The sequence below is a fragment of the Argentina silus genome (genome assembly GCF_951799395.1).
Source record: "Argentina silus genome assembly, chromosome: 5".
Classification (NCBI taxonomy): Eukaryota; Metazoa; Chordata; class Actinopteri; order Argentiniformes; family Argentinidae; genus Argentina; species Argentina silus.
The window spans coordinates 15,179,478-15,204,636 of record NC_139659.1 but is presented as its reverse complement, the minus strand read 5'-3'; the positions used below and the strand labels follow the sequence as shown (position 1 = coordinate 15,204,636).

The following is a 25,159-nucleotide window of genomic DNA, read 5'->3' as shown; positions in this document are numbered from 1 at the left end:
ATAGAAATCAAAAGTTTAAATCATAGAACAAATCCTATAAAACAAAAATACTGCCAAATATGTCAATACACTAACAAGAAATGAGACTGAAAATGATACAAAAGCACTAATACAAAATGCTAAGAATACTATTTGTGTCTCAAATAAATAAAAGTTTCTAAAGGTGTACACTTTGTAAATGTGTTGAAACAAAAATGTTTTGTTTGCATTCACCAACCAGTAGTTTAAATATAAGCACCCTTTTCCTATTAATTTTATACCTTTTTGTTATAAAGACCAGGTTACTAATACAAATCAATTGATTGGTGTGCAGAACCACAACTGTACTTTTGTCTGGAATGAAAGAAAAACTATCTAGAGGTAATGTGACAGGATATGAGTGTCATCACTGAATGACGGTTGCTTCTGTATTTCTAAACCAATCAATGACAGTGACGCTTACATTTTATACAGGATAGGCCAGCGAAGAGGGGAAAGAGGAGGATTTTTCAAAATCTTTTATACATATACTAGAAATGTACAAACAATCATGCAGATACAGACGCAAAACAGACAATGTTTTCTTTATCGAGTACGTCATTAGAAGGGGCTCTTCCAACAGAAATACATGTACAGTATACAGAAAAAGTTACATACATTTGCATGGTTGCATCTTATCAGATTAGTATTTGAAAAACAAAATGTAAAAAACAAACAAATGGTTATAGCATCTACAAGTATTTACAAAATACAGGAGGAATGTTTCATTGTACATTTGAAAAAAGATAATTCCGTCATTCTCATACAAGTAAAAAATTGCCGGATTGATGTGACGTGGTACTTCACAGAAGATGCTATTAAAGACACGTTTGGGCTGTCAGCACAAATGGCAAAAGGAGCTTGGCTAAATGGAGACAAAATGGCACCTTCCAAGGAGTGAGAGAATACAGAGCATGGTGGAATAGCTGGACACTGACAGAAAGAGAGCTCACTGTTTATTCCTACTAAATGCACATCTATCAATGATTTACAACTAAGCTTTTAAAAAGAAATGGTCAGTTTGAATTATGAGATGCTACACACTCAGCATGAACTTAAATGAAAACTGAGAAAGAAACAGAAATAGTAAGTAGTTTTAAAAACTGGAGCACGCAAACAGAGTCACATAGCTACATAACAGCAGACTGTTTTGACAAAAACGCTAAATTTACATTTAATGTCAGATAATACAGTTATGATACATTCTGGTTTTCAAATGGTACACAAGTATTGAGCTTGTAAGAACTGACAGAGGAAAACATAAAATAGACAGCAGGAGGGTCTGAAATAAAAGAGTATTATAAAAAATAAAAGTATTCAAAGTAAATTTAATTATATTAATTACAAATAAATTTTACTATTTTCAAAATTTTCAAATAAAATAAAACAAGGGCTTAGAATTGAATAATTCATTTTAGAATTAAGGTGGCCATATTGCAATATCTCTACATTACAAACCCTGAAAAATATAGGAAAAGGTGTCACAAATTGCACTTATCCTAATATGCTTTACTTGTAATAATACAGATGTAGGAGTGAAGAGAAACATAATGAGGTCTTTGGACAGAAATGAGCATCAGATCTCAAATCAACTCCACCCACCACGGCAAGACGTAAGAGAAGGGACAGCACTAACTAGCTGAATGTACTGTATGAAAGTCAAGCTTGAGACTTAAAAACGGGCAACTATGCCCTCAGGAATGATCTGATATGGCCGTACAGTAGGTAGAAACCGCTGGTAGTAGAATAATAAAGGGTTGTCATACATTTTCAGTCTAGCTCTCAACCTCTGAAGTGCACATCAGAGTGGTGCATAGATCTCGATTGGACTGTTCAGGAGGTCACATGACTAAATAGAGCACCAAACACCTTGGCATTTCAAAAAAAAGGTTAAGTCTCAATATTCTGTTAATCTTATGTGTGAGGGAGCATAAGAAGAGGGATACTTCTTATGCACTTGTACGATATGTGATTTGCATGCTTTTCACCCGAAGCTGACTGTGATTCAGTAAGAGGTTAAGAGGGGCATAGAATCATTTCTATGTTTACACCAGTTTAAAGAAATACTGTAATATTTTGACAATGATCAAAGCTAAGCAGAGACCTCTCTCCTTGATAATGGCTCAAAACAGTTGCATAGGCAAATAACACAGTGATTTTGTAACAAAGTATACACCAAAGCACAACCATAACAAGTAGCATCAAGGCTGTAACTTTGTGTGTTTCTCTCTGTATATCAGGATCCCTGGGTGGGGACACGTGAGTTGGTCCCCGTCCCCTTGCCTGGGTGCTATTTCTTCTTGACCGAGGCCAGTTCTTTCTGAAGGTCAAGGAACTTGGGCCGGTTTTCAGGCTTGTACTCCCAGCACTTCTGCATGACTTTGTAAACTTCCTCTGGGCACTTCTGTGGGCAGGACATTCTGTAGCCTGGGATGGAAGGAAACAAACAACACACATGATGGGAACACTTTCCATAAATCCTCTCGTCTAGGCTATATTAACACAGGGTTTAGGTGTAGGAGAACACATGCATCAAATGCAGTTATCATCATGACTGGTTGCAAGTAATTGCCTCAGTAATTGCCTCATAAGGACTGAAAGACTGATTCAGCTGTTTTCTATGGTATTAAATGGTCATGAAAGTGGCATATTGCTATAATTTTCCTGCAATTTTACACCCAACCGTTGTTACAGTCATTCATTCTTCAATAGGAAAGACCATTACCAGTAAAAGTGCATTCAGATGGCAACTAATGAGCATATGTGCTGCCTAATATCATCAGCAAGTTCCCTCACAAAGTCAAGCATCTAAAAGTAACCTTTGTAAATTACTGAAGTTTCATTCATTTAGAGGCAGAAGAATGATCTTGTTTTGGTGAGAATAAAAATTGGGACAGGTACAGTATGGTTCATGAATATGTAGACAGACCTGCTGTCAACAAGAGAGATCTACACTGTACGCCAACACACTGAACCCCTAGTGAGCGCTGAGGGGTGTCTTACCTTTCTCCACTTGCTCTCGGGCCTGCTGGTTGGTCATCCCAGGGTAAGGACACACTCCTAAACTGAACGTTTCCCACAGGAGAATGCCATAGCTCCACACATCGCTCTCTGAGCTGTATCTCCCTGGAACAACAGCAGACTGGTTTTAGATGCAGGATATTCAAAACACCTAGAGTAGGATTTCACTGTGCTGTCATGTAGTAGAAAGTAAGCTGTCCTGCCTCATGCATAGCTAGTATCTCAAAAGCGCATTTGTCATTGTTATCAAGAGCTGTTTAAGAAAAAATACAAACTGGTATTTTCAAAATGGGATTAGTCAAAGAAATTGAAAAAAGTTTACCATAATTCAAAGCCTCTGGAGCAGTCCACTTGATAGGGATCTGTTTGAGGCCAGATGACGAGTATATCCCATCATCCTCTTGTCTTGACATCCCAAAGTCACTGATCTTCAGCAGGTGATTTTCTCCCACCAGACAGTTCCTGGCAGCCAGATCCCTATGGGAGACCAAGGGAGGGACACTATCCCTTTAACAACATCTGATTCCATCTTCACCATCACCTTAAGCTTTATGCCCTATTTGACTAATGTCTGCCTAAAAAACAGACCCAAATAAAACATAGATAACATAGTACACATGACAGGGAGATAAAGTAAACAATAATCAAATTAATATTCAAATTAAAGCAGAATTTGGGCCCAATTATGGGCCTGTCCAGCTTAAGAGGCAACATCTCTGATTCCATCACACCATCAGGGGGCACATGACATTTCTGAGGGGACACAACTATTTGAGCAAAACAAACAAATAAAAAAAAAAAAAAAAAAAAATATGATTTGAGTTTAGTCACAAACTGAATAATTGACCATACAATGACATAGAATGTGTTTGCAGCCATAGAATGCTGTCTTGCCAACGAAGAGCAGGCTACTCTGTGCCGCTTTACAAAGAGACTGCATTTCTACAACTTTGCAAATAAACAATTCAAACTATTATACTCAAACATATAAACACATAGGTTATAGTTAGCTGGCTATTTCTTTAGTTAGGTAGGTTAGGTTTATTTACTCAAACTATGTTGCTGACGACCTCACAATACCTTCAGCCCAGGCACCTGGCTTTATTCAGTCAGCAGCTGACTCTTACTTATATCAGACTGACCGACAAGGGGCAGATGAGATGAGCGCAGCCTAAGTCAATCAAATTGTTGGTTTTGGAGGCATCAAAATGATTGGGGCATAAAACTGAGGGGGCATTAACCCCTCGAGCCCCCTTGTGGAGCCAGGCTCGACTTGGAAATTGCTCTTATGACATTATAATTTGTCAATTAGTGGGATTGCTTTTGATAAAAAACATTTGTATGGACTCCTCCATAACAAACCATGGTGGAAGAAGGTTATTAACATGTGATGAGAAAAATGAAATAGTACAAGAGTTAAGACCTAGTTCAACAGGAGTTCTAACAGACGGGGAGCTCAGATGCTGTGTACAAGGTCAATATAAGTGTGTGTTATCTGATCATGTGAACATTTATACTCAGTTTGTTTGGGCCCTGAGGAGGTGGCTGGAATGACCCTGTGTGTGTGCCATGGTTGTGTGTGTGTGTGTGTGTGTGTGTGTGTATGTGTGTGTGTGTGTGTGTGTGTGTGTGTGTGTGTGTGTATGTGTGTGTATAGGACAGATTGAGCCCTGCATCCGTTCCATTCCAATTTCATACCCTGAACTTTAGCCCTACAGCTACTCTAACATTTTTCAGCGCATCTCTACTGCCATTACTGCTGACTACCGCCTCAGAGCTGGAAAGAGTTGGGGCAAATTAGGCTGTCACTCTGGGAAACTGCCCTGGTGAGATAGGTAAGAGCAATGCACAACCAGATGATTTGATAGTGCTGCTGCCTGAGAGAAATGTACTGGAAGGCTGATTGCAGCATCTCTCTTTAGGGACTCACTTTAGACTGGAGGACAGTCAACATTACAGATGGGAAGACATTTCATGGATCTAAATTCAGTTACATTTGGAAATTGAGTGGGCTTGCAGTTGAGGCAAGAAGTTTCAGCTTTGTGTCACATAGTATCGGTAAAAAAAAAGGACTCATCAATTGTAAAAGCTAGTCTTAAAAGTTAGATTCAATAAACATTCTGGTATTCTTGACATTGAATACTGTAACGGCTTTGTATGGTTGATACTGACGCTGGAGAAAAGTATACAGCATCATACCTATGGATGCAGTTCTTGAGCTCAAGATAAGCCATTCCTGCAGCAGCATCTAGGGCAAATTTAACCAGTTGTTTAGTCTTCAGGTCTTCCTTCTTCTTCCGTAGGAAAGACAAGAAGTCCCCTCCTTTTAAAAGAAAAAAATGGATCAACAAAATTATGAACAATTTGGAAGAGAAATGTGTACGACCATCAAGACAGGATTTTCCCAAAAGTAATAAACACAAACAATATGATCCAGTTATGAGAAGTACTTTCTCTGGGAAGCCGTATACTGAACTCACCTGGCACTAGCTCCATCACAATGTAAATAGGCTGCCTCTGTGTGCACACACCTATCAACTTCACAATGTTTGGGTGATCATATTGCTTTAGGATCCTGTAGAAACAAATATATTATAGATAAAGAAACAGATATTTAAAATATGAATGGAAAGCATTGGGGACCTTGCTGGGCACCTGAAAGGGCTTGCTTTTTATTTGGAATAGTTGGCCACTGGGATTATCTACTCACCTTGCTTCTGATAGAAACTTGATCTTCAGCTCCTGTGGAAGATCCTCTTTACAGGTTTTTACTGCCACAGGAGTTTTGTCCCGCAACGTTCCTTTGAAAACCTCCCCAAAGTTGCCCTAAAAATGGCACAACAAAAATCTACACTCACCGAACACTTCATTAGGAACACCTGTACACCTTCTCATGGTGGAGATGGTGTAATGGTGTGGGGAATGTTTTCTTGGCACACTTTGGGCCCGTTAATACCAATCAATCATCGTTTGAATGCCACAGCCTATTTGAGTATTGTTGCTGACCATGTGCATCCCTTCATGGCCATAATTTACCCATCTTCTAATGGCTACTTCCAGCATGATAATGCACCATGTCACAAAGCAAAAGTCATCTCAAACTGGTTTCATGAACATAACAATGAGTTCAGTGTTCTTCAGTGGCCTTCACAGTCACCGGATCTGAATCCAATAGAACACCTTTGGGATGTGGTAGAACAGGAGATAGCAGCTTGAAAGTGCACCTGAAAAATCTGCAGGAATTGCGTGATGCAATCAAGTCATCATGGACCAGAATCTCAAATGAATGTTTCCAACATCTTGTGGAATCAATGCCACAAAGAATTGAGGCTGTTGAGAGCAAAGGGAGGCCCTATCCAGTATTATTATAGTTTTCCTAATAAAGTTCTCAGTGAGTGTATATTGAACAGGCATGAGACACTATCATCTGACCAACAAAACATCTATCCAACAGGTGTGGTTGAAATGACTTAGGGGTTCTAACTCAGAAACACACATTAACAACACTCACTTTGCCAAGAAGCTCTCCAAGAATAACATCCTCGTGGTTGAGAATCCATTTTTTATCCTGAAAAAGACACAAAACATGGGTAACATAAAACAACATACTGTACAAACACTATCATTGGGGCATCAAGCAAGTATTGATTTCCTATGAACCAAGGAACAATATGATGAAAAAAGAAAAACATAAATAAATGAAAATATTAATTAATCTTCTGCTAGACAATGATACACTGAACAGGAAAATATGTTTTCCCATACTTATTACAGCTCAACACATTCAAGTGTCCAATCTCATAAAAGTGAAATAATGATCAAATTAAAACCACATTCTTTGAAGTGAGAAATCTAATGGTAAAATATCACTGCTTTGCCTAGAAGTGCCCAAATGGCTGTGGGAAGACCATTTAAAAATACTTAGCATTTTGAGGCCTCAGCAGATCCAATACAGTAATAATGACAACCACGATTAACCCTGTATTGATAATGGCGTAAACAATTAAAACACCCTTGTGTTCAACAGCATCAGGCCAGCATGGAACTCCCAAGTCTCTTTGTATGATTAACCTATATTGATAGTGCATTCCTACTTGTCAAGAAACAAGTGAGCCTGAATGTGGCTACAGAGGGGATTAAAAAGACAAGACGTGTGAAATGTGTCATCGATACATATCTGCACAATAATAGTGTGAATGGATAAAATACCAAATACATCTGGACAATGTCATCATGATCAGAGTCATTCAGTCAAATACAAATATATATATAAATACATGCATGGTATTCTAGCAGTGTCCAGAGCTAATATATTCATCTAGAAACAGTTGATTAACTGTGATCAAAACCTCCTACTTATTCAAACTTATCACAAAGGAAATAAGTCACTAAGAATACAATTATTTAATTTATGTCAGATGATCCCAACTATATTCCAGGAAATTACAATTAAATTGAATGAGAAATCAAATGATGATATGATATGATTTGCCAGGGAGGCCATCTTAAAAATCAAAAGAATCTATGTGAAATGTCAGGTATAACAGAGAAGCCGGATATGATTTCCATCGACTCCAGAGATGCTGATGTCAGCGCAGGCTGGATATAAAGAGAGTACTGAATCATGAGCACAGACCTGGTGAGAACTCAAATGATAAACACTGGTACGACAGAGGAACTGTGGAAATGGACTTAAAGGCGTAGTTCACCATGAAATCAAAGTTTGTCAGATGTTTTCATTCCTCAACTGGTCTAATGTCCAGATCAGTCCATATTCAATCTATGCCATCTACGTACATTATGAGGAATCCACGTGCCCAAATCCAAGCAAATGTGGAAGATCAGCACCATCTAATTAAATGGAATTAGACTTTGATTTTAGGGTGAACTATCACTTTAACACACCAGGACAACCTTATGGACACCTGGGCGTATTAATGAGTTTTCATGTAATAAAGACCTGCATGACAGTTTGACAGCTTCATCAGGCAGTAATTACATTCCCACTCCCGCTGTGAGATTTCCCGTTGACATATGCACATGACAGGCGCATGTGGAGCTGAAAATAGGAGAGCGTTTTACCTTGACGACAGGGTTTAAGAGCACCACCCCAGACTTCTTGGTAATTACTTGCTTTGTAGTGTAATGGTGTTCAATTAACTGAGGGATTGTAGGGAATCCAGTGCCTTCAAAACGATACTGATTCTGAGGGAAAAAAGTAAGACAGAAAACATCAAATTAAAGTCAAGGTTGAGTTATAGATTGTTTGATCGTGGTCTTTAGTGCAAGGAAATCTTGCAACTTCACTACATGTTACCACCTTTAGACCTACATACTGTATGACTGAGGACTCAAAACACATTGTAAAATCCTACCCATAAAATCACTCACTCATTCACTTCTGTCTCCACTGTAGTGTCCCTCCCTGTTCTCCTTTTGATAGCTAACACCATAATCATGGTGCTGATACCCATCTAATCTGGTAACACTCACATCTGCAAACTGGATGATGAAGTGTCTTCTTTGTCCATCTGAGAAGACAGACAGGACGTACTCTCCAGGCTTGCCGTGGCTCTCTCGGACCAGGAAATCGCCCTGCTGTTTGAGCAGCTCCTGGGCCTCTGTCCTGGGGATGGCACCATGGTACCACTCCTGCTCCCCCAGCGGCTTCTCACTGGTCGGGATCACGTCAAAAAACTGCTAAAACACACAAATATAAAAAATAAAAAAATGTTATTTCTCCGCCAAAAGAAAGGGGGTAGATCAGAACACCACCCCCCCCCCCCCCCCCTCCCTGAATGGATTAATCTGTTACGCTCTTTAAATAGTTTCAGTTATGACAGATCAATACTCCATAAGGATAGTTAGTGATAATGAATAGTCAAAGAGAGTAAGGGGGCTCATAATTTCCAGGGTCTGTATCACTCCAAAAGGCAACACTGTTATATGATAAAATGCAATAGGCAATTTGAAATGACACAAAAAAGGACCACAAAATCACACACAAATAAGCTTCATCAATGTACTGTATTGATCTTACCGAGGATGAGCCCAGGACGGACTTCGGAGAGCGAATGATGCCAGCGATGGAATGACGCAAGGTGTCAAACTTTGATATCCTGTCTTTTCCTTTGTCCTAAAATAGAGACACATATACAAGACGTACAGGGATAGCTTAGATACAATGAACAAAAGTAATTTAATTTGATAGATATTCAAAGAAAAGCGTCACAGCTATGGACAGTCAGAATTAATTTGTCATTCATCTGGGTCTAATTTCACACAGCTTTTCCCATTTTCACAAATAGGAAAAAAGTCTTGGCTAAGAATAAAAAGGAAACAGGGTGGTTGTGTGGGATAAAATAAATCCAGATCCAGGTCACTCCATTTTTAAAATCAACACATACAGGCTTACACCTTCGCCAGGGTGTATGGACACAATGGGGTAAGAAACTATTTAATAGCCCTGGAACACCTGTGTCTGGGTACACAAAATGTATATCGTAGGCATTGGTTCTATTTGTCACAGAAAACCTGTGTTCGTGATGGAGATATGGCCATCACAAAATGTGCCCACACTGCCCTCCTCTGTTCATCCAGCTATCTACAGCATGGCTAGAAAGCACCAAGTGTAAGGGGTGGAATCCTAACAAGATCTGCATGCGTAACTCAAATCACTACTAACTTCCCATTGACATCTATGCCAGATTTACGCAATTGAGTTGGCCGTGGATCTCGAGTTTGGACTCCATCCCAAATGATCTCCCACATACAGTCACAATACGCTGTTTATACTATGCTAATCTACTGCCCTATTACATGGAATTTCTCAGTTTTTATTAAATATGCACAATTATTGAGTTGGCAAAATACTGTATGCCAGTGTTCCATGTTTACTTGACTTCTTGAGTTCCTGAATGAATACTTGGTATGTTTTATCGAAGAGAGCAGAAGGCAGAACACATGGAACCCCAACAGCATCATCACACCAGAAAAGGAATGAAACACTTAGACATTGATCTATTTTGCAATTAGAGAGAAAGACATTGGCAACGGGGCTCAGTGATGTGTAACACATGAGGTCTAACATGAGACACCAAAGAGTCTGAGAACAGCAGGAGGGGTATGGTATTGAACCTTGTTTATGTCAATTACTCACTTTTTATGTTGTTAACATAAGCCCCATCTGAATCAGAATTGGAAGCAGTGTCTAGGGTTTATAAAAGGGGTCCAGCAATAACAAGAACAGATGCTCTGATAACACTGCAGGGATTAACTTGTAAAAAGGATTGCAAGGACTGAGAATTGATCAGGGACTCCAATATTTTAGTTTTCTTGTTTCACGTCTCTGATCAACTCTCAGATGCAGTCCTTACCAATAAATTGCATTAGAAATGCACACCAGTCATATTTTAGAACTGGACATAGCACCATCTCTGCTGCTATGCTTCCCCAGTTATAAATGACATTGTGACCTCTCCGGATAAGAAACAGCATTGTGCAGCCCTTAATATTGACCCCTCTAAGGCTTTCAATACTGTTGATCATGCCCTCCTATTGCAGAGCTTATCTGCCATTGGTTTGGATCAGTCGGCCTGTAATTGGTTTCAAAATTATTACCTGCAGTTAGGACTCAATGTATCTTAGTTGATGGCGTTGAATCTAGTTCTCAATATTTATAAAGGTCTTCCGCAAGGTTTGGTTCTAGGTCCACTGGTGTTTACCATTTACATAAATAATGTTGGTTTGTCCTTGAACAATTGTAAATGACATCTTTACGGTGATACTGTTGTCTACCCCTGTGCCCCCTCAGCTCAGCAGGCCATTCTACACCTTCAGCATGGTTTTGTTTATATTCAAAAATCACTTGTTGATCTTAAGCTGGTGCCAAGTTATTTTTTTCTCTAATTCCCGTAATATTGATTACAGTGATCTGCATATTTGTACCATGGTCGTCCCACCCACCGCCCCGCCCAGTTGTTAAACTTCAGGCAGGGAGCTTAAACTTAAATGTATTACCATTTTCATTCAACAATGATTAAACCGACGCAAGTGTCTTGACTGAATTTAGAGGGAAAACTGAATTTAGTCACTGAACTTGAAATGACCTACAGGATGCCTTAAAACTCAACACTCTGGTACCCGTAGGTCATTTCAAGTTTTTAGTGAAAGATCTGTTTAGGGAGGTATGTACATGTGGTTAGTGTATTCATGTCAACTGTTGTATTGTATTGTTTGTAACTGGTTCTTGTATTGTATTAGTTTTATTTGATTTATTTTCTTTGATCTAAAATCAGGGCCCTACTGGAAAGGAGACTCTGGTCTCAGTCAGGTTTCCCTGAATAAATAAAGCTTTAAATAAAACAAATAATAAGTGAAGTATAATGGACAGAAGGAGTTCACAAAGAGGAGAGGAACCTAAGTGGAATGTGCAGTGTTCCCTTTGATCATTATGACTCTAGAACACACCAGAATTTCAGTGACAAGTCCTGCCAAGTTCTCTCCTTATGTAGTCCAACAATGTAAACAAGAGAAGGATGAGGTAAGTCATTCCAAAGACTCACCATTGAGTTGACAGAGCGTGCGTCATCCTCGTAGTTGACCACGGGGGGCGGCTCCTTACCCTCGTTCTCCTGCATCTTGTGGTCCAGCAAGTCCTTCTGAGCGCTCAGCTTTGCCTCGGTGCAGCGCAGCAGCTGAACCGTCTGCCTCAGCTCCTCCAGAGACTGCTTCTGACTGAGTAGCAGCACCGCGCTGGGAGACGGAGGGAGGAAGAGGGGGAGAGAGAGAGAGAGAGTGGGGTCAAACTCTAGAGCGCTACTAGATTCAACAGTAATACTACTGTACGTAATCCCTTTCGTAGAATGAGGATGTGGAGGGAATGTATTTTCTTGTTTACTTTCACCAGAGGGATATGTATGTACAATCCAGTACAAATCGACGGACGCACTCATTGTAATGCATGGAATGAGCCCATCCTCCGATTTCTACCTCCACCAGCCTCCCCTGGTACAATCAGTATAACATTTTAAGCTTTTACTCTGCTCTGATTAATTGGTGTGAAGACATCTGACTTTAAACTATTTAATCAAACAACCAACCAACACCACACCACTCTGGGTGCTGGGGGTCAACACAGAGAGGAATCAAGATGAACATGCCGGATTCACTGAACTATTCACTGAACTAAACCCTAACCCTAACCCTAACCCTAACCGTAACCGCCCATCACTTTGTCTCTATCTGTATTCATCTTTCGATTAAGAAAATCCAAACAAGCGAGCGATAACACAAGCAGACATGAGTTCTCTGCGTGTGAGCGGTGCCTCATCTTGAATCACATCTGCAGTTGAAAGATCACAGAGGGATGAGTGGACTGGCCCGTGATTATATCATCGTCTTTTATAGGGGATTATCCATCAGACCCGAAAAAATGTGCTGAGCTTCAGCTACAGACCGAGCTCTGTCTATTGTACTCTGTCTGCCTCAATGAGTTTTCACATCATCTACTTTCATGGTCAGCTCCTGGAGTGCCAAGGCCGACTGGGCTTCTTAGAAATAACACAGAGTTTGGAATCTAGTCCCTCCCTCATTCCCTGCTTCCCAGTCTTCCTTTCCCCAATGACAAGAATATAATGCCATGAATGAGCGCACAGAGGCAACACCTAACATATCAGAGGCGGTCTAATCTGTCTACTATCCCTGATCAGATTAATTTCAGCATGACCTCTCATATTCGTTGAGAGAATGCTGAGATGCGAGCTGCTATTTGAGAATCTAATAGAGGTGTGTGGATCATTGGAGCAGCATAGCTATGACATACTCTGACTTCTTTTCACATGTTTTGGTGGACTCCTCTATCTTGCTCTCCAGGTCCTGCATGAGATCCTCCTTGGTGCGTAGGCTCTGCTGAGTGAGGACCAGCTCATCTGATGAGGATTTCAGCCTGGGGAGATGAGACAGAAGATAAGACCTGTGGTACTGTGTGGCTCAGTGGGTAGAGCATGGCCCTACCAACGCTAAGGTTGGGGGTTCGTTTCCCGCTGGGACCGTATGTAAAACAAAATGTTTGCTAAATGGCTAATATTATTATTAGCATATTTGTAGACTACAGCTGACATATTTGATCCTTGCCAAAGAATGTGGTGCTGTACAGTAGTTCAGGGGAGATGAGACAGTGTCAAGGCTATACAACTACTATGTGTGTATAGTCTGTGTAATAACACCCAACAAGAACATAGCTTTTTGTTAACTGTACCACATACTATTTCTCTGCAACTCAACTTTTGAAACTGGTTGAAAAATAGCCCAGTTTTAATTAATGGAAACATTTTTTGACATACATTGCCTGTAAACTGTCTGCAGTCAAATTATTCCATAGGATCTCATTTGCTTGAAGATTCTCTGTTTCCTCCAATAATGAAACATCAAATTCTACATTTGGTTCTTTGGTTTCTGGGGACCTGGAAGAAGACATTTCACATTACCAAAATGGAATAAAACATTTTATTCTAAACTAGATATTAGCATAGAAAAATGTGGCTTTCACCCAAACCTACCTATAGACCTCAATGAAGTGCTCATACTCTGAGACTGGGTCAATTTGGTCAATGGAGGTGTGGATTTCCTTGTGGACCTTCACTATTTCATCAGTTAGGAGGCTGGTGATTTCACTGTACTCCTCCAAAATCCCCTTCCTGGATAAAAAAAAACATTTGGGAAATCATAATTGTGTTCTAACACTTTGCAGACTAATACTTCCTATTGCAGATAAGTCAGTTATTCTGACATAACAGGAACTACAAGTTTTGGTTCCTGCATCACCTTTTAGATGACTATCATCAAAACTATGCATCTCTAAAATGACTAATAGCTGGCAACAGTGATAAAATGTCATATCTATAATAATGTACTGGACTGAACAGGATCAAGTAAATGTTACAACTATGGTCAAACCTGCACAAAAACACCAGGGCTGCAAACAAATATCTTAGATGAGGAGAAAGGGTTAAGAAAAGAAATCACATTTCCATGACTCCGGGTTCACATAGATCGACAACTCCACAGGTTATAAAACAGTGTAATTCTAAAGCCCATTGTACTTTGTCATCGCTCTGCTGCTCTAGCTCAGTAAGGGAAACTCAGCTCCGCAGACACGCTCGGAATTGTTCTCCTTCTGTCGATTAACATCTGCTCCAGACTTAGGAAACAGTGATTAAAAATACAGCTTAAGGAGAAAATGCTACAAAAAATAGAGGATACTGCATCCGAGTAATCATGTGACAGCTATGAAGTTATGGGATTATGCCTCATCTGGGATTTAATCGCAAGCAACAAGAACCTCAACTCGTATGTAAATAATTCAGGATTTACGTATTCTGCAGTGTTTACATTGTCTGACAAACGTTAGAATGTCGCAGTCACGGATCTGTAGCCTGTTAATCTGCAGCTGAGCACACACACACACACACACACACACACACACACACACACACACACACACACACACACACACACACACACTCACAGTGCACTCACAGTGCACTGATCATCTCCTCCTGCATCTTCTGGAGGGAGTCGAGCAGCAGAGGCAGTGTGGTGTCGCGGTAGTGCTCCTGGTGGAGCTGGGCACTCCTCACGGCCAACACGTACTGGTTGTGGAGATTGTGCAGCTTCATGGTAGCCTTGTCGTAACGTTCCCTAGCCTTCTCTGGCTCCTTACCTAAGGAGAGATCAAACATTAGGACTTCTCTGAGTGTGCATTTCTATCTGGAACACAGTGTGTTCTCTGCTCTTCTGTAGTGTTTCGTATTTATGCATGGCATGTACCATTTAATTTCCTAGTAACATCATAACACTAAAGGGAAATCTTGGAATGCAGTTTATCAAATCTCTTGTTATTGAAGTGCCAGACCGCACGACTGAAACCAGGTCATTAGAGACGAGAAACCATCTGTGGGTATGTGGAACTGAGGGCTAAGCTAAACCTTTATAAAGGCAGATTGTCAACAATTTGACTGCAAGGACATGTATTAATCACTCTTATTCTTGAAGTGCTATGATATTGAGGGTGGTAAACAGGATATCAGTACAGGAAATATGCTTGTGTGTATGCTCCATGTATTTTGATTTCTGGTTGTTATTGAGGAAAAATCACTACCTTTCACCATTGCTTCTTTGTATTTTTCTTTGGCACTATGGGCGTCCTTTGTTAATTGTCTGTAGGTGCCTTTTAACTTTTCTAGGTCACTTTTTGTAACCTGTAAGAGATTACATCAGAAACACCATCACATCCTCAAAGTCAAATAATAAAAACAAAAGCATCCATTACACTTCAGACAAAAGAAACAAAACAAGCATATTGGGGGGAAATTAAAGTACCAGTAAACGTAGGATTCTGTTTCAAGCCGTCGTGTTTACCTTGTTCATCTCAGACTCTATCTGCTGGTGGATGCTCTGGTAGCTCTTCTTCACCTGTTGCTTGTCTTTGATCATCATAGTGAGGCGATGCAGAGGACCCGAGTTCAGCTCCTCGGCATGAGTCTTCATGATCTTACTCAACTGTTCCGTCTGCTGCACCATGTGAGCCCAGGACTGGATGGTTGGAGGGTGGGGGAGAGAGGGATAGAGGAGGAAGAGACGTCAGACCTGTTTTCTCTCAGCATTTAGATCAGTTTGAGGAATGTTTCTCTATGCCCACAGGACAATGCATTATGACTCTTCAGGCAGGTGCATGTAAACAGACAGGTGATGTGTGTTAATGTCTTCTATGCTGATGCATAATGCCTTACCGGGTCAAAAATCCTGCCCAATGTCTCAACTAGACACATCTATGTGTGGGAGGTGAGTGTGGGTAGGTGCTGCTGCTGCTTTGCCTACCTTGGAGACATTGCTGATGTAGTCTATCTGAGAGGTGTTGTCGTGTTTGTCCACCTGCTGGCTGATGTTGAGGAGGAGGGAGGCGTACTCCTTGTCACTCTTCACCCTGAGGGTCATGAATCGCTTCACCGTCTCCAGCAGCTTCAGCTCCCAGTCCTGTAACTTTAGCAGGCCATCATGTGAGTTCCGCAGGTCCCGTCCGAACCCCATCTTCTTCGCAAGGCACGCAGTTTGTCTCACACTCGCCGCAGGGAGGCACTCTCAGGTTTGCATCTTTCCTGCATACAGGTGGAAGATTGAGAGAGTGACACACATTTAAGGAATGATCATGCAGTCTACTACTACATGGTTCCATATACTAACTTGAACTACGATTCGGCCCAGAGTGCATACGTACATTGTGTACAGAAAAGGTTTCCACATTGTACAAATGTATGCTGGTACTGTACGTGCTACTAATGGATTCATGTGAAATAACAGTTTTTGGAAAACTCGTTTTTATTTTTTAGGCTTTAGGCCTAGGCCTAGGCCTTTATAATGCAATGATCTTATTAAGCAAGAGAAGCTTGCTGCTGGCTCGCTCAAACCAGCCATGAGAAGGCTATCAGCCTTTCTCAGGATGTAGGTGTCAGAACAACAGCTATACAGAAAATGATAATGAGATGCACAAGTAACAACACAGCACCCTGTACGACTGAAACCATGTCATTAGAGACTAGAAGCCATCTGTGGGTATGTGGAACTGAAGGCTAAGCTAAACAGATTGTCAACAATTTGACTGCAAGGACTTGTATTAATCACTCTACCTCCCTTCTAGTTATTTAATCCAACTAAACCCCAAGAAAAGCTCATTATCTTCAAGTCAGATGCCTTCTGCTCCATTGTCTCACACAAGGGAGCTTCAGGGTCCTGCAAGAGTGTGCTAATTAAGGGCCAAGCACATCTTTACCCACCAGTGCCAGAGGCTAGGCCTATAAAAGGTCAAACTAATACAATTCAAAAATGTTCAAAATTACAATGGATTTAAGGTCTAAGACGTTAGCAAATTAATACTTTTTCATGCAATGCTTTTTGTCCCTAAGACACTCCACCGAAAGTAGGAGGACTGATCTAATATGAAAACTCCAAAAACACTTCCGAGAGAGGCCTAGTGTCTTAGCTAGTCCTATGTACAAAACATTACCCAGATATCAAGAACATAAGGTTTCGATTCAACAAAGGCATGCACTATTCAAAACTATGATCAATAGAGTGAGATCATACAAGTTGTGGTTGTAAATAGCCTATTCTGTCTTGTCAGCATAGTAATGTCACGCCATGGATATTGTTGCTTTTTGGGGTGAACTGTTGACTTTGTAGGCTATCCCTTTCCCTACAAAATCAAGTGCGGCAGGTTTGTGGTCACAATAAGATATTCATTCTTGTTGCAAATTCTTGGCAAGATGATGTGAGCACTGCCATAGGAATTCAAAAGGCGTCATTATACCACCCACAAGTCCCAAGCTGTCAACAAGGCTAAGGGACATGGCTCTATGGCTCTCTTGAGTGCTGAGCATTGGACTACAGAGCATGTCTCATTGGTTTATTTCAAAACAAGCTTAAGCAAGTTAAAAATGCCATTACAAGAGCTCGGGATCAGAGGCAAATCTTAAACAGCAGAAAACAACATTGTAGGCTAATCACATACAGTAATGTGTTAAAACATGAGAGACCAATGACTAGCTATGTAGGCCTACATGCTAGACAAGTGAAAAAACATTTATAAACTGACAAACTAAGACATTATTACAGGGCTTTCCCGAACTAGAAGTCTCAATGTTAGTCGATGTATCAACTAGAAGTCTCAATGTTAGCCGATCTACTGACCGTGCTGACTTTTTTGTGAAACTTCATCTACCCTATCACTGTCCTTTATCTTACCAAGCAGGTTAAGATCACTAAACTGATGGCTTTGAACAATGGCCTTCATTGCCACAGGCAGAAATCACCCACACATTTCACAACAAAGAATAGAACCTAGGAGCAGTAGACAAGACAAAGATCTTCATCAACACACAAGACTACAGTGAAAATGCAAGTGAGTCCTGACCTACCAACTTCAAGGCCTCCAGCAAGCGTAGTGACAGAGAAACCAGAAATGATGAAAGGAAACCACAACGACTATGAGACAAGCCAGGAGACAAATAAAGTGCAGTACAGTCAAGAGCTGCTTTTGTATCGAATTGATAGTGTTTATGCATTGTTTTCTTTGTATTTCAGGAAGTCTAGGTCAACTACTACTAGCATAAGCCTACACAATCAATGGGCTAAGTAGGATAACACGTGTTTGATATTCTGACACACAACAGGCTTTTGAATATTTTCACACATTCTCTGTCATGCATTTTTGCTCAATGCTACAAGCCTCTGAGTAGGTTAATGAAAGAGCCATGCTGCTGACTATTAGACCGAGAATTGCAGCACCAGGAAAAGGAAGCTGTAAGCTGAATCATACCATCACCTTTATCCCCCGATCGAAAAATAGTTTGCCCTCAACCAAAACACATCATGAAGAACTTCATACCAGCTCAACTTTGAAAAATATCCTACGGGCTTACATAACATACAGCCTAGTCACCATGAAATTAAATGTCTTACAGTAAGAGCGCAAAGTTGTGGTGGCAGTCTTGGTCTTGCTTGACCTAATGTTATTGCGCTTTGAGATTAATTACTGATTTTTATTATCATTATTATTATTATATCTTGAAACATCAACCAAAATTGGGCAGAAAACACATTTAAAGGAACACAATGTGGAAAAGTTACATTGATGATCAAAGGGGAAGGTTTAACTCTATACCAAATGCAGGATTAATAGTTTTATCAATCCAGGTTTCCACAAGCACAGGGTCTGTAGACAAAACTGAGTGATAGAGATTAATATGGGATAGACAGAAGTTGACTTGCAAGATTCAATTCTCTGTTGTTCATGTCCTAAGTAATGGTTGACAATGGGCAACAATGTTAGCCTTTGGTCACAATTGAGCTTCCCCCTGATGCGTGAGACAAAATAAATGCAGAGTCCAACAGTGCAGTTGAAATTGTGCACAACAAACTGGAGTCAGTCATACAGTGAAATCATGTCTCCTGAGCTGTTACAATCCTCTCTCACCAATAACATTAGAGTGGTGGAGGAGCAGCCATCAGTGGGAGTTAGACTCAACAAGGATTTGCTGTGTACTGCAGAACGGCTCTGTGGGGGTACCGTCTCTTGAATACCCCATCTGAGCAGTCAGGCAATGGAATGTCCTCCTCATTCTGCTCACTGCTGTGGCATGAAAGGTCACGGACCACAAGGCTGACAGAGATAAACACTTGTCCTGAGATCTAGCTACAACGTGTGGTACTTTATTTAGTTATACTTCATATTTAATTAAACAGCATATAGAGGTCTAGTTTTTAATGAGTAGGTTAGTATGCAATTCCATATAGGGGAGCGCATCTATGACATGATGTATAGATACCTTGCTCTGACAAAACGTTCTCTTATTTAGCTTTTTTTGTTTTGCCTGAGGTGTGATATGGTTTACTGTTATCTGACTGTAACCAATCATCTATGCTGCATCCGTTTCATACGCCCATTTTGTGGCAAATCATAATACCTTCAAGTTCGATATTCTGCTCTTTCTAACAAAATGTCATGGAAAGATACAAAACTCAAAATATAAAGAGTTTCTGAAAAAACTAAATGGGAAACTATTATCATGTGGCAAAAATGTCAATTGATCACAACTTACTGCAAGAACTGCCTACATGTCCCGAGGAAAGTTTTTGCTACAGTTTTACTGTATTCAACAACAATGGCATTATTATAGATTTACAGATTATAGGTTTTAGCAGAAGCATCCTGCCTTAACCATGACATCCATGCCTCTCTTACAAACATGGTACAGTACGCAAGCAATAATAATTGCTGAATAAAATCTGATTCGTTAGCTTGCTACCTAGCTTACCACATTGACACCGCCATGGTGAACGACTTTGATGAAAACACATAATTCACAACAATTTGTAAATAAATTGTGGCCGTTTCATTTTGGATGTTGACTTTGATAGCAAGTTGGCTAATTAGCTAGCTAATGCATCCCTGTTGTGGTATAAAGTAGCTATAGTAGCTTGCTAGCTATTCCTGCTAATGTCGGTGCCTGGACGTCTTTTTTTTCTTCAGGAAAAAAAATCCTAAGCAGTTGCTCGAAAGTGTTTGTTCTCTAGCAAATAGCAATTAGGACATGTGATCCGATTTAAATGGACAGTGGATATAATCAACGAAAGATTGCACTCACTTTATTATGATAATTTATTTTCTCTTCTGTTATTTCTCCGTGTTTCCTGATTCCTTGGTATTCCTCTTTTCTTTTGCTCGGCTGCCGGAGTTGGGATTCGGGAGGGGTTTCCGCTCAGGCTCTGGCTCCGTACTCGTTTAACCATAGGATTGTGACGTTGTGTGTGTGTGTGTGTGTGTGTGTGTGTGTGTGTGTGTGTGTGTGTGTGTGTGTGTGTGTGTGTGTGTGTGTGTGTGAGACTAGAGAGAGAGGTAAACAATAAAACGGGTATAAAGGCATAGTCATGTGTACGAAAATATGAAATAATTTAACAAATTAAGAACACCACACACACACACACACACACACACACACACACACACACACACACACACACACACACACACACACACACAAACCTGTACGTATTGCTGTACTGTACACCATCATTGTGCTCCCAGACCTCTTTCCAACCCTGTTTGGTGTTTTTGAAAGAAAGGAAAACACCCAAAGAATATTAATATCATCAATAAACAGAAAAAAAATGATGAGAGAATCACTAAGGAAACCTGGATGTATACAACATATCATGCATAGTAACCTTCCGAGTTATGATTTAATTAATGTATCTCAACAAGAAGTTTCATGTGTTGCTTAGTATGAGAGTTTTATCCATCCGCACGTCATACCACATCTATCGATGCGCCTGTATTTCTAGTCTTCTCCCTTTTACCTGAAGAGGCAACTCCAGGTTCAAGTAGAAATTATGATATGCTGATGTTTTAGTTCCAATCTGCTCACCAAGTACCTTTGGGATGAACTGGTTTCTTTCTTAATCCTGTATTTGATTGCATTATTCTGTAACCATGGTGTGTGGGAATCTCTGTTGTTACAACCCTTTGAACCCCAGAGTATTCTCTTCCTCTGACTAATTTATCTAAATTTGAACCCTTATGTCTTTATTTCTCTATGATTACATCTCAGCATTGAACAACTATTCCTTGGATTGATCAGAACAATCTACGATATCAGTCAAATATGATACGATACAATAGAATACATTATTTTACTGTCCATTTTCATGGAAATGTATGAAAAATCATACATACAGAGTACACTTGAACATACACAGCGAAATAATAGTACACAACTAGATTCAAGATTCAAGATTCTTTATTTGTCACATGCATACAACATGCAAAAGTGACAGTGCCACAGAGAAGTGCAACAATAAATTTAAAATAAATAGAAATAAACAGCAGTATAAACAGCAATGTAAGCAATGTACACAATGGAATGACTATATACAATGGCATTGACAGGTTGTCCAGTACAGTTAATTACAGTGAAAGATGAGTCCGCAATGGGTAATTAATCTGTGCGTATTTGTTATGATGTCAGTGAGTGTGTAAGTGACTTGAGGGGGGGCACTGGTGGGGTCGTCTTTGATGATCCTGATGGCCTGGGGGAAGAAACTATGTCTTAGCCGCTCTGTTCTTGCTGCATGACAGCGACGTAGGATCTAGCATTTGAGGTTGTTTATAGTGAGGTGAACATCATTGACTGTGACTCTCACAACTGTCTAGTGTAGACCTTTTGCATGCAGATGGGAATCTGATTTTAGAGGTTTGTTGTAAGTCGCTTTGGATAAAGGCGTCTGCTAAATGTCTAAAATGTAAAAATGTAAATGTAGACGCTGCAATTAATTCTATGACCTCCAGGTGAGGCTGTTTTCCTTACTTATTATTTTAGCTCACAGTAGTCAACTATTGCCTATAGCCACGACACGCTATAGGCCAATGACAATACATATACGGGGCTATAGACTAAATGTTCGAAGACTATGGAAAGAGACTAACCATTGCCTGACTAGCCTTGCATGCCAAGCGTAGGCACTCCACATGGTTGGTGGACAAGAACAAAGTTGCACACAATGTATACAATGTGTATCACTAGGAATCTGCCCACAGTTAGGATTCCAATGTACTGTATTATATGGAACCAAAGCACAGTATCAATACATGCTGTTTGATAGAATTTGACATTATTCTATTTGCATTGCTCTATATCCAGGTTAAACAAACAAATACACATTAAACACATGCATGAGACAAATGATAGCCACTGTAAAATGTGTATAGCATCAAAGTGAGCCACCAACAAACACATAAACAATGTTGCAAATGCATACCATGACAAATCACATAGTCTAACTGTTTTAAGTTATAATTTGAGGCTGCACATGATGTTATGTCTCCCATGACAATATAATATAACATTATATAACATTGGAGTGAAAAGGTAACACTGGAGTGAAAGGTTTTCACTGGAGTGAGAAAAGGTAAGATAAAGTTGTAGTTATCTCATCTTCAGGTGTTAACCGATTTTTTTTCTTCTTGAAATCACAGAAAATGTGTGGCTTGAAACAGATGGGAAAAGTAATATCTTTATTCGACTAAGTGCATTACTAGTAAAGTGAAACCTTTCCAAATGTCCAATTTGCTCTGTCGGGATACAGTACGTCGGTGTATCAAACCGAACGCACCCAATCATTTACCCAATCACGTGGTTTCAGCCTGACTTTATGATGCGCTGTCAGCTGACTGACTGCAGTAAATTCCCCGACCTTCGCTGAAAGCATACACCAACTCCTGGAGATCCTTCTTCTTGCCTATTTATCTCTTCCTGCATAAAATCATGGCGAGTCAGTCCCAGGGTATCCAACAGCTATTGCAAGCTGAAAAACGAGCAGCAGAAAAGGTTGCAGAAGCTCGCAAACGTAAGTTGAAATCTCCTGTCATTCAATGGCTAGCTAACTGGTTCGCTTGCTAGCATACAGCTAAACGACGTTAGCTAGCTATCCCGTGTTTGTATTGTTCATATTTGACATCTCACAAAATGGCAAATGGAAACTACATAGCCATAATAAGCCAGTAATGTCACTTCAATTATTGAGGTCGCCAATGCTTTATAACCCAGCTAATAAAATGTCATTATATTATTTAGCTAACTTGCTTGCCAGCTGTTCTGGGCTAAGCAGCGCTGCGATTTTGCTACAAATTTGCTTCTGTCAATGGGTCTGAATACGAATGTTAGCCCATGCAGAACAGTCACCATGTCATTTGTTTATGCCTATGTGGAATCTTGCACCGTGTGGTTGGAATTTACAAGGGACCCCCCACCTCCCCGCATCACTTGTCAAATAATATTTGTAGAATTTATCTAGAAAGGGCAGGGCTATCAATTACTACCAGAATCCTATATAATATCACGAACGAAGTTGTCTCTGTCACCTTTGAGTTTCTAGATGGGGGGGGGGGGGCGGGCGGGGTAGCATGGCACTGAGTCACAGAAGAAAAACCTCTTTTTCTTTCTTGGTCTCACTTCCCTATTTATTAAAATAGCATGTGATGTCCCAAGCCCTCTTTTGCCAGGAAGCGCTATCAAATGGCATAGATTTGGTAGACTAAACATGTTCTTTGCTCATGTATTTGATGATCTAACTATACTTTGTTTGTGTTTGTTCAGGTAAAAATCGTCGTCTGAAGCAGGCCAAGGAGGAAGCCCAGGCGGAGATTGAGCAGTACCGCATGCAGAGGGAGAAAGAGTTTAAAACCAAGGAAGCTGCGGTGAGACAATGGAGCGTGATTGGTTTGAATTGGCATGGGAGAATACAGTAGTTGGATCATGCTTATATTCTACATTTGATTAATGTGGAAAAATACACAAACAGTAGTTGGTAGCTTGGGTATTGGATGTCATACCATGTATTGTAGGCCTATGTTTGTTAACAATGGTTTGTCTTGTAAAATGGCAAAATAAAACCTATCTTTGTTTTATTCTTCATAAGGCCCTGGGCTCTCATGGTAACTCTGCTGTTGAAGTGGACAAAGAGACGGTGGACAAGATGGGCCGCATCCAGACCAGTTACCAGCAGAACCGGGAAACTGTGCTGGGCAATCTGCTGAAGATGGTGTGTGACATCAAGCCAGAAATTCATGCCAATTATCGTTTTGCTGGCTAGACTCATCTCTCCACATCACAATCTCCCATCCTGAGGAATCACTGAGACAGACTCCCATTGTATTGCTGTCAGAGTTGCTACAGGCTCCACTGATATATCTGTACCTATAAATACCATACACCTCAACCATTCCCTGCGAACGATTCCTGTACTTTTGTCAGGATATAAATCCGGTCATACTTAAAGTATATTTATTGCCTGTATTAGTGATTCAAGGCAGGCAGAGGTTGCCCTGGCCTGATGCAATGCAAGTGTCTCTGTCTCTGTGGTCTCGTCTCAATGGCTTGTTGTAGTATCATCAATAATTTCTGTGAAGATAATATGTATGAGTGTGTGTCTTGCTGTGCAGTGTGATATTTATTTATATTTTTCTTGATTTATTTCAACAACTTGTGGAGACCAAAACACAGGCCTACTTCCTCTTTGACTTAATAGATTTTAGACATGAAAAGAAGCAATCTCAATTGCACAAATCTATTTTGTTTAAATGTTATCCTGTTGCCCAGTTGTTATCTATCCCTAAAAAGGCTATATGATCTTGTATGTATGTTAAGTGAACATTCCTCTCTGTTCACAGACATTGTGACATTAAATTAAACAAAATAAAGTGTTCTGGTGGTGTACACCTGTTTGAATTCTGTATTAATGACTATAGGTTTATTTCAAGATTATTTAGCCTGTTACCTCTTCCACCTGGTTGCAGTGGATGTGAGAATCCTTAGCGTTCCAACACCAGACAAGTACAGTATTACAAACTGCATGCATAGACATGTGATGAGTCAGATGTGCATGATAAAGCCTCTTCTGAAATGTACATGTAAAATATAAGACATTCCTCCAGGGGTCACTACAACATCAATATAGGAATATAAAAACAGAAAAGGGTGAAATAATGTGTTTCCTCAAACTGCAGTAC

At 40.1% G+C, this 25,159-nt stretch overlaps 2 protein-coding genes across 4 annotated transcripts; one reads left to right on the top strand and one right to left on the bottom strand.

Moving 5' to 3' along the window:
- Positions 1-482: 482 nt before the first annotated feature.
- Positions 483-20,342, bottom strand: fer (fer (fps/fes related) tyrosine kinase). 3 transcript variants are annotated; one of them, XM_083670527.1, is made up of 19 exons: positions 20,241-20,342; positions 15,919-16,196; positions 15,460-15,633; positions 15,200-15,299; positions 14,578-14,761; positions 13,599-13,736; positions 13,383-13,502; positions 12,863-12,985; positions 11,604-11,793; positions 9,080-9,175; positions 8,533-8,739; positions 8,122-8,244; positions 6,551-6,607; positions 5,750-5,865; positions 5,520-5,614; positions 5,239-5,362; positions 3,362-3,516; positions 3,022-3,144; positions 483-2,445 (listed from the first exon to the last, which is right to left on the bottom strand). In XM_083670527.1, the coding sequence occupies exons 2-19, from the start codon at positions 16,126-16,128 to the stop codon at positions 2,309-2,311; spliced, it is 2,472 nt and encodes an 823-aa protein (XP_083526653.1). In that variant the 5' UTR covers positions 16,129-16,196; positions 20,241-20,342; the 3' UTR covers positions 483-2,308. The 3 variants fall into 3 exon arrangements, 2 of the variants coding, with proteins under 2 accessions (XP_083526653.1, XP_083526654.1); XM_083670528.1 differs by having other exon boundaries at positions 8,533-8,736; XR_014554226.1 differs by lacking the exons at positions 483-2,445; positions 3,022-3,144; positions 3,362-3,516; positions 5,239-5,362 and having other exon boundaries at positions 5,583-5,614; positions 5,750-6,272.
- Positions 20,343-22,824: 2,482 nt separating this feature from the next.
- Positions 22,825-24,866, top strand: atp6v1g1 (ATPase H+ transporting V1 subunit G1). The gene is made up of 3 exons (XM_083670142.1): positions 22,825-22,998; positions 23,748-23,848; positions 24,070-24,866. The coding sequence occupies exons 1-3, from the start codon at positions 22,917-22,919 to the stop codon at positions 24,241-24,243; spliced, it is 357 nt and encodes a 118-aa protein (XP_083526268.1). The 5' UTR covers positions 22,825-22,916; the 3' UTR covers positions 24,244-24,866.
- The last annotated feature ends 293 nt before the right edge of the window (positions 24,867-25,159 follow it).